The sequence below is a fragment of the Acinonyx jubatus genome, chromosome A1 (genome assembly GCF_027475565.1).
Source record: "Acinonyx jubatus isolate Ajub_Pintada_27869175 chromosome A1, VMU_Ajub_asm_v1.0, whole genome shotgun sequence".
NCBI lineage: Eukaryota > Metazoa > Chordata > Mammalia > Carnivora > Felidae > Acinonyx > Acinonyx jubatus.
The window spans coordinates 69,627,196-69,637,840 of NC_069380.1; the positions used below are offsets into that span (position 1 = coordinate 69,627,196).

General features: G+C 34.6%; 1 protein-coding gene across 1 annotated transcript in view; it reads left to right on the forward strand.

Annotated features, from left to right (window-relative positions):
• TM9SF2 (transmembrane 9 superfamily member 2) overlaps positions 1 to 10,270 on the forward strand; it is a 64,713-nt gene extending 54,443 nt beyond the window's left edge. Inside the window, exons 14-17 of the mRNA XM_027065159.2 lie at positions 1,511 to 1,662; positions 2,752 to 2,863; positions 6,424 to 6,595; positions 9,579 to 10,270. Of these exons, the coding sequence (XP_026920960.1) occupies positions 1,511 to 1,662; positions 2,752 to 2,863; positions 6,424 to 6,595; positions 9,579 to 9,646 (504 nt within the window). The 3' untranslated portion in view covers positions 9,647 to 10,270. The remainder of the gene's footprint in view (positions 1 to 1,510; positions 1,663 to 2,751; positions 2,864 to 6,423; positions 6,596 to 9,578) is intronic.
• Positions 10,271 to 10,645: the final 375 nt, after the last annotated feature.

The following is a 10,645-nucleotide window of genomic DNA, read 5'->3' on the forward strand; positions in this document are numbered from 1 at the left end:
GGGGCAGAGAGAATCCCAGGCAGGTTCTGCACTATCACTGCGCTCCCAAAGGGGGACTTGAACCCACAAACAACAATGTGATCACGACCTGAGCCGAAGTCGGATGCTTAACCGACTGAGCCAGCCAGGTGCCCTGAGAATTTGTCTAGTGACCTTCTCACTTCACTGTCCTTGCTTTTCTCTGAGAACATCCAGTCCACAAGATTAAAAGAGATAATGTATTGCCATACACTTTGTGAAGGGGACCCAGAATGTCCTGGAAGAAACTGTCATTGCTTCATTGTGTCCACTGCACCTACCATGCCAGCCTACTGTAAGATTTTTCAATTCTTTGGCATTTTGCTTAATTTACAATTCTAAATCTGTATAGCATAAAAATACATATAACACACAAATAGTGACCTGGCATGATTTAAAAATTTTGATTACATAAATAAGTATTTGACATTCTAAAAATATTCCTGTTAAAAATACAAACACTGAAGAACGATCTAATGATTTTCTATCTGTATATCTATTTCACAGAAGTATATTCTCAATGAGACTACCAGTTATACGTTTTTTTTTTTTTAAGAATTTATTTATTTTGAGAAAGAGAGTGCGTATATGCAAGTAGGGAGGGACAGGGAGGACAGGGAGGGGGAGAGAGAGAGAGAGAGAGAGAGAGAGAGAGAGAGAGAGTCAGTCATAGAGTCCCAAGCAGACTCCACACTGTTAGTGCAGAGCCCACCATGGGGCTTGATCCCATGAACTGCGAGATCGTGACCTGAGCCAAAATCAAGTGTCAGACTCTTAACTGACTGAGCCTCCCAGGTGCCCTACCAAGTTTTAAGTTTTGCAATGTCATCACAAAAACTATAAAAAGTATGCTTTTGAAATTTTTTGCAAGAAAATGAATTTCTGTATCTCTACCCCTGTTTCCCCTTGGCTGTGTTTTTGGTGCTTTAGATTTCATTTATTTTTATACTACCATGTCGTATGTTACAAAAGGGAGAATATTATCAGTATCTTATGGTCATAAAGTTTCATATAGCCATTCATTGTTGCCTTTATGTTCTTAAATCTTAGTAGAATTGAACAATTTTAGTAAAGATGATATTGCCCATCTCCAAATAAAAATTCATCGACAGTAACTTCAGAATCAGCTAATTTCTTGCAATAATTATGTCATTAAAAGGGAAAACCTAACATTTCCTTTGTCTTAACTGTTATTTTTAAGTACTATATTACCTCCTTCTATGTATTTCTTACTTTACCTAAAGCCATTAATGGATAACTGCTGGAAACAGTGATGGCTTGTTCCACTAGACAGACTGAACATTATACCTGATAGTATCTGGGGTCATTGCTTCTAAATACAAAATTCAGTTTGATGACTTAAGTAGACTTATATTGCCAATACTATCATCATGGAAGCTGAGAAAAAGCAGGCAGATAATCTAATATAGAGAAAAATTTTTTAAATAGATAAATATTTATGAATCCTTTCTTTTTTTTTTTTTTACTAAAGGCCATTGAACATCCAGTTCGAACCAATCAGATTCCACGTCAGATTCCTGAGCAATCCTTCTACACAAAGCCGTTGCCTGGTATTATCATGGGAGGGATTTTGCCCTTTGGGTGCATCTTTATACAGCTTTTCTTCATTCTAAATAGTATCTGGTAAGCTAAGGGTGAAGTCGTCTTATCCCCTTTCCCATTACATGTAGTATTAGCTTTCTCTTTTTGTTTATCTGGATGGATGACTATTTGTATCTTATACATGTAAAATCTCCAGTAATCAGAAATCTTAAGAGCCAAAGGTTATTTTATCTTTTCCATATGAGAAAAAGAATAAGTGATAACAGCTGTTACTAATTGAGTGCTTATTAATTCTTACTTTTACTTTTGACTTAATCCTCAGACCTCAGTGGGGTGGGTATTATCCCCATTTTACAGAGACAGAGGTGAAGCTTTGGATATTAAGTAATTTACCTGTGTCACACAGCTACTATGTGACAGAAAATTAACCTGTCTCCCCATACCTGTGTTCTTAAGTAACTGATCTGTACTGCTTCAGAGAGAAGATACTCTGAGCCCTTGATATAGGGGATTTGATTTGATCAAGCATTGGGAGGAGGGTGGAGGTAGATGATGTTCAAAGTTCTTACTAATCCCAAGATTCCTTCATTCTCTTGATTTCTTATTTGCATGGAGAAACTCATGGTGCTAATTCTGAGCCACTTTATTAGGGTATATACACTGCAGTGTATTATCGTAATATGACCGCAGTGACATGTTACAGCAAGTACCAAGGTTTGCAGTAACATGGAGTCAGCATTGAATGTGAGCTTTTTAGTGATTGGAACAGATCTTTCCTTCCCGATTGTTACAACATTTTCAAAAGTCAGCTGTTTTTATCACATATGATAAGAAACAATGTATACCAACTGCGACCCTTTTTTAGTTTGGCTCTGCATGTGTATTAATTTTTTATCAAATTTATCAAATTTGTAAGCAATTAGACTAAGCATATTTGACTAAATAAGAGTTTCAGGTTCTACTTGAGTGAGAAGGCAAAATCCAATGACATTACCAAACCTTTTCCTCTCCCTGCCCTACCCCTACACCATCCACACCTATGAGGTTGTGTTGTCTTTTGTTGGGAGAAAAAGCAAACATTTTCCAGTTCAGGGAAGGTGAAAAGACTGTGTCATTTACTGTGACAAAGAGAAAAGATTTATAGTTTAATCTTGACATGTTTGATTATAGGTCACATCAGATGTATTACATGTTTGGCTTCCTATTTCTGGTGTTTATCATTTTGGTTATTACATGTTCAGAGGCAACTATACTTCTTTGCTATTTCCACCTATGTGCAGAGGTATGTATTAGCAATGTTCACTTGTATTAATTTGTAGCCGGTATTTATAATTTTGGCATAAGACAACTTTGAATACCATCAATTGAAATAATTTCTGTAAATATGTGTTTATTAAGATAGAAATTGACCTGCATTCCTCAATTAAATGTAGCTCTTTTTAGGATTGGATTATGATAGTATCTCAGTATATTTATTTAGAGCTTAAATTTAAAATGTTAATTTTCTCGGTTTTTCTTTTAAAATTTGTCTATTTTTATCTAAAATCTTTTTTTTAACACTAAAGTTTACTTAGAGAGAGGGAATCCCAAGTAGGTTCTGCACTGTCACACAGAGCCCCACTCGGGCCTCTATCCCACAAACTGTGAGATCATGACCTGCGTCAAAATCAAGAGTCAGATGCTTAACCAACTGAGCCACCCATGCACCCCTTTATTTATTTATTTATTTATTTTGAGAGAGCACGTGAGCATGTGCATGCATGTGAGTGGGGGAGGGGCAGAGAAGGGGAAAGAAAATGCCAAACAGGCACCACACCCATTGTGGAGCCCGATGTGGGGCTCGATCCCCGTGAGATCGTGACCTAAGCTGAAATCCAGAGCCGGACACTCTCGACCAGCTGAGCCACACAGACACCCTTAATATAAAACATTTTTAAGTGGGAGTATTCATTAAAACATTAGAGTGGTTACACTGTAATGAATTATAGTCATGGCAAAATGATGGCACTCTTATGTATATTTGATTTTCGAAGATCTGGGTTGTATTAAATCATTCTTTTGTATTTATTTTCTATATAGGAGATTAAGTCTAATTTTGTTAAACTTAGATGCTTTTCTTAAAAGTTGAGGTTAGATTCACATAACTTAAAATTAAACCATTTTAAAGTGAACGATTCAGTGGCATTTACTACGTTCATTTACAGTGTTGTACAACTACCACCTCTTTCTAGTTCCAAAATATTTTCATCACCCTTAAATAAAACCTCATACCATTAAGCAATTACTTCTCATTCCCTTCTCCCTCCAAAACCCTGGCAATCATCAGTCTGCTTTCTGTCTAAAGATTTACCTATTCTGGACATTTCATGTTAATGGAGTCATATGTGACCTTTTGTGTCTGGCTTCTTTCACGTAGCAGAATGTTTTCAAGATTCAGTACTTTGTTCCTTTTTATAACTGAATAATATTCCATTGTATAGCTATACCCTAATTTGTTTATCCAGTCATTTGCTGATGGAAATTAGATTTGTTTCCACTTTTTGGCTATTGGGAATAGTGCTTCTATGAACATTCATATACAAATACTTGTTTTGAGTACCAGTTTTCAGTTCTTTTGGGTATATACATTAAAGTGGAATCACTGAGTCATATGGTAATTGTTCAACTTTTTGCAGAGCCACCAAAGTATTTTTCACAGTGGCTGTACCATTTGCATTCTTACCAGAAATGCACAAGTGTTCTAATTTCTCCATATCCTTACCTACACTTGCTATTTGCCGTTTTTTTAAAATTATAGCCATCCTTGTAGGTGTGAAGTTGTATCTTATTGTGGTTTTGATTTTCACTTCCCCAGTGACTAATGATGTTGAGCATCTTTTCTTTGGTTGTTGACCATCTGTGTATCTTGTTTGGAGAAATGTCTGTTTAGATTTTTTGCCCATTTATGAACTGGGTTATTTATCTTTTTGTTGAGTTGTAAGAGTTCTGTATATAATTCAGAGTTCTGTATATATTCTGAATACTAAGTACTAAACTTTTATCAGATAAATGATTTGCAAATATTTTCTGTTGTTCTGTAGGTTGTCTTTTTACTTTCTTGATAATGGCCTTTACACAAAAGTTTGTAATTTTGATAGAATCTGATTTATCTGTTTTTTTCCTTTGTTGCCATATCTAAGAATTCATTGCTAAATTCAAGGTAATGAAAATTTATCTGTATGTTTTCTTCTGAACGTATAGTTTTAGCTTACATATTTAGGTCATTGATCCATTGTGAGTTTATTTTTTGGTTATGGTAATTAGTTAGGAATCCACCTTCATTCTTTTACATGTGAATATCCAGTTTTTCCATTTGTTAAAGAGACTAAATCTTTCCTCATTGAATGGTCTTGCAACCTTGTGGAAAATCCATTGGCCATAGATGTGTGGATTTATTTCTGGATTCTCAGTCAATTCTATTCCAGTGGTATATACAGTGTCTTTATGCCAGTACCACACTGTTTTGATTCCCATAGCTTTGTAATAAATTCTGGAATTGGGAAGGGTCAGTTCTCTAACTTTGTTCTTTTGTGAAGACTGTTTTGGCTATTCAGGACCCTTTGCAATTGCCTATGAACTTGGGATCAGCTTTTCCTTTTTTGTAATAAAGGGTTGTTGGAATTTTGATAGGAATTGCATTGAATCTGGAGATCACTTAGAAGAGTATTGCCATCTTATCAGCGTCAAGTCTTCCAGTCCATGGACACAAAATGTCTTTCCATTTATTTGTCTTTAATTTTTTTTTTTTTTTGGCATGTTTTGTATTGTAGTTTTCAGTGTATAAGTCTTTCATGTTCTTGGTGAAATTTGTTCCTAGGTATCTTATTCTTTTTGGATGCTGTTGTAAATGGACTTTTTTTTAAATTTCCATTTCAGATTGTTCATCATTAGTGTATAAAAACACAGCTGATTTTCATTTCTTTCCTGTACCCCTGCAATTTTGCTAAATTTGTTTATTTGCTATAGTAGTTTTTGTGTGTGGACTCCATAAGATTTTTAATTTTTCACATATTCTACAGGGTAGGAAAGAGTGAAGTATTTTCTTTTAAGAGATCTCCTGCTAAGCTATAAACTACTTCATGTAAAAGTAAGAAGAGCTCTTTTTAAAGTTTTTTTTTCTCAACGTTTATTTATTTTTGGGACAGAGAGAGACAGAGCATGAACGGGGGAGGGGCAGAGAGAGAGGGAGACACAGAATCGGAAACAGGCTCCAGGCTCTGAGCCATCAGCCCAGAGCCCAGAGCCCGACGCGGGGCTCGAACTCATGGACCGTGAGATCGTGACCTGGCTGAAGTCGGACGCTTAACCGACTGCGCCACCCAGGCGCCCCAGAAGAGCTCTTTTTAAAACTTACCTTGTTTAAATTATGTTACTCGCAACTGAAAATAGATTTCAACCAGGCTTTAATAGGATAATCTTCTTCCTAACATAGAGTTGACCAGAGTATAAGATAAATAATATTAATTTTGAACTATGTAAGATCTTGTGCATTGCTTTTCTTTGGGAAGAGTACATTTTAAAGTACAGTCTAATGCTTCATTATTCATAAACCATTTAAGATTTTTCAATGTGTTTTTAGCCCAACTTGAAGTAGTTCCACCAAAAGTAGGGAATGCTTCTTAGCATCTTCAGTGAGCAGGGAAATGGGCAAAGTTCAGTAGGAGAAAAAGACGGGAAATGATAGCAAAGCTAGGTTTTGGGGCTGTGTCACATAGCTGCATTTGCTTTGTAACTTTGTTCTGCTACATGTAATTAGTAATTGGAAAGTAATTCTTGTTCTTTAACTTTTTCTTTTCTACCTAGGATTACCATTGGCAGTGGCGTTCATTCCTTACCAGTGGCTTTACTGCAGTTTATTTCTTAATATATGCAGTACACTACTTCTTTTCAAAACTGCAAATCACAGGAACGGCAAGTACAATTCTGTACTTTGGCTATACCATGATAATGGTTTTGATCTTCTTTCTTTTTACAGGTAAGAATTAAAATTATTAGTTTTAGTTAATAAGTTTTTAGGCAAATTATTTATAAATATTTTCCTTGGGCTTCTACTACTCAGCATTCCTACATTTAGTCCTAAGTGCAGCTGAGCATTGTTTGGTCGGCCCCGCTGTGAGGTGGATGTCAATAAACCAAAGAGGAAACAGAACCTAAAGGAAGAAGGCTAAACAATGTCCATTGTTGTGCTGTGAGTCCAGGGGTACCTGGGCCCATACCTGTCAAAAGTTTTCCCCTATTAACCTGTTAATGGTACAGTGCTTCTTAAGCTCATTTCAGAGATAGGGTGAAAGCTTTAGCTGTCTAAGTCTAGGGATAAGTAGAAATCGAAGGGGTGAAGTCAAGATGAAATTGAGAATAAATGTTACCAAGAAAAGACAATCATAGAATACCCCTTACTCTAGAAATTTAAACTACAAGTTTATATCTCCACTTTAAAATATATAAGTACCTAATGGGAAATTGTACTGTATTGGTATTTATTTTATATATGTGTGCCTTATCTCTTCACCTGGATAAAAGTTTTCTGAGTCTTAGAGCGCTTAGAGTAGCTGCTTGGTAAACATTTGTGGAATAACCAAACTAAAAAAAGAAAATTGTGGGACCTTTCTTTTTCACAAAAAATGTGCATCTATAATTTTATCTTAGATTGTGTTGCATGCTGTGTGAGGAAATATAGGATCTGAAAAGGAAAAAGGAATTAAAAATAAATTAGAACTGTTCTGCTTTTTAGTCATCTGTTAACATTTGAGAGAATTAGATGGGGTTTTGAAGTTCTCCTGTTGCTGTATCAGCTGTAAGGAGGTTCAGGCTCTTACACTGATTCTGTATTCCAGGTCATTGGTCAGATACAGGGGGGGTTGGTGTATGTGGTGGGTGCTTGTCTTAGTGCTACGTAACACATAGCTAGGTCCACAGCCATAAATCTTAATCAGTGATCCGCAAAACAAAGTGTAGCCTCTGAAACGAGCAATTACTGTTGTGCATATGGATCTGTATGTCTGTAAAAGCATATATAGAAGAATTTACTCCTTGCCTACACACAAAAAGTAGTGATCTTAGTGAATGTCTCTTATTTTTCCAGGCATGTGATATGATAGTTTACCTGTTGTGTAGTTTATCACCTCTCTTTATTGTTCTTGATTTTTAGTGACATTTTATTTATTCAGAGTGAAACAAACTTTATAATCTAAATTTTGGAGCCACCTCAAATTGAATCAACCAGTTAAACCAGTAACTTTGGGTGTATTTCAGTTTATGGGAAAGATTCTCTGCTGGGGAATGGTGAACGCTTTCAGTGTCTTGCGTTTTTCTAAAGTGGGGTACATCTGTATTTACTTCAGTACCCCAAACTGACACCATTTTATTTAAGTAAATCTGTTTTACAAAACAAAATATTCTGTTACATAAGGAAAGATGCCACTTTTAGTATGTATATTATATTTATCCCTATTAAGGACAAAATAAAATACTAAAAATATTTTGTTAAGAACAAAATAAACTTAACTTACCTAGGGTTGCCAGTATGATGACAAATGTATTTTCTCACCTTAGAATATTTTCTCTTTATTATCTTAAAGCTCTTGGTAAGCATAAGGTTGTTTAAATACTTTTATGTTTTACCATTACTTTTCTAAAATTAACCCCAGCCTCTTTACAAACCTTAATAATTGTCTTTTGAATATCCAAAATGTAGATTTTTATGTCCTCTAAAACATACACAATGGTACATAGTGGGCACATGTATGATGTATGAGAACAACAATGCTGCTACTTCCCATAGTAAAGTCCCCTGTATAGTCTCTTGACTTAGAAAATCTCCATTAATACTTTTCACCAGTGTGTTAAGTGTAATAAAAAGAAAAAAGGTTGGAACTTTAAATATATATATATATGTATATATATATAAACCTGCCACAAGGATATGTGCATCTCCTTCTGTATTCTTCTGCATGTCCACTTATTGACTATTCTCAGGTGATAATTCTGGAGAAATTCCAGGTTTTAAAAATATGTCAGGCAGTTCACAAGTTAGCAAATATTCTTTTACAAGACAAGAGTCTCTGAATTTATCTAAGCATGGTAAAGTTTAAAATAACACTATATTTGAAGTCAGAAAAAGTGAGTTTACATTCTGATCCTGCTTACCAGCCACGTGGCTATTAGACAGTTACTTAACTAAGTCTCATTTTTGTCACCTGTCTGGTTTTCAATTTTTTTGGAATCTAGACTGATGAAGATACTCGAAAACCAAAGCACGTATTTTTTCATGAATCGTCTCATTTACTCTACCTAGGGCAGATAAAATTATCTCTGTTTTGTAAGAAATGGGCTTGGAGATTTCCGTTGACTAGTGCAAGGATAATACACACAGTCACAACAGCTGCTCTGTCCTCTGACACCACACCACCTCTCGTATTCAGTGGGGTGCATCTTTGTTATTATCCTAATTGTATCACCTTTTAAACACTTTAAATTTAAAAAATTTTAATTTTATTATGGTTCTTTGAAAACTGATAATTCTCTGTAACAATACTTAGAAAATAATCCCTACCTATTATATGAATCTGATACTCTGTTTAAGGTATTCATATCAGACCTTGAATTAATTCTCCTAGCAGTTTTCCATTTTGTGATAAGGAAGTATTAAATAGGAAAGGAAAATTGGCATCCTATTCATATTTTAATTTCAGTTTTTTTGCATGTAATAAGAAAAAATGTATCATAGAAAGTTTAGGTAGTAATCTTAAAAGTATAAAAAGTTCTATCAATTTCCGTAAGAAATTTGAGGTAGTGGTGTAAGTTTCAAAGAATTTATGGACCTATGGTATATTCCTGGTAAGTAATAGTTTACAGTTTTGTGGCTTTTTTTAAGGAACCAATAATTTTAAGTCTGTGTTTTTGTGTAAATTATGAGATTTCCTTGGGAAAAGAGTTTATTTTGTTTTTTTCTTTTACAGGAACAATTGGCTTCTTTGCATGCTTTTGGTTTGTTACCAAAATATACAGTGTGGTGAAGGTTGACTGAAGAAGCCAGTGTGTCCAGTTAAAACAGAAATAAATTAAATTCTTCATCAACAAAGACCTGTTTTTGTGACTACCTTGAGTTTTATCAGATTTATTGGCCTAGTAATCCTTCAGAAACAACATAATTCTAAATACACCTCTTCCCGTACACCTGTCCCCACAAAATGTGTTTTCAACACTAAAACATTTGTATTGTGATTTGATTAAGTATATATTCAGTTGTTCTCAGTGAAGAGCAAATTTAAATATTATGTGCATTTGTAAATACAATAGCTATAAAATTTTCAATACTTCTAATGACAGAATAGAGGAGGCCATATTAAACAGTACTGATGAAATGCAGGACAGTTCATTGTAAATAGGATTTTCTAGGCACGGTAGGTGGAAAGAATTATTTTTCTTTGAAGGAAATGACTTTTTATCATGGTAATTTTGAAGGATGATTCATATGATGTGTTTATTGGGGGGATGTGGCTTTTAAAAAAATCTTGTCTTGGTTGTAACTGTTCATATCTTCTTTTCTGTGTTGACTTCATTATTCCCATGGTATTGGCCTTTTAAACTATGTGCCTCTGAGTCTTTCAATTTATAAATTTGTTATCTTAATAAATATTGTAAAAATGTCTGCATTGCATCATTACCTATTGTATATTCAAGGAGAGTCTATAAATAGAAATCTGTTTACCAATGGTATTTTAAAATGGTTTTCACTGTTTTATCAGATTTTACTGATTTTTGTTTATATAACATTTTCTTGGTTGATCTAAATGAAACTCCAGCCTCCTAGGTCTTGTGACAAACCTGGAATTTTCACTATTAGGCAGTAATAGAAATTTTAGTTGTGCATATCTAGCCAGATAAATGATGTAAGTCTAGTAGTTAATATGGGCCCACTACATTGTCCTTAAGGATTTTATGTTTTTGACCTGTTTTTCAAAATACAGTATTTTTTTTAAGTCCGTATTTATTTATACATTAACAATGACTAGCAGATCCTCCC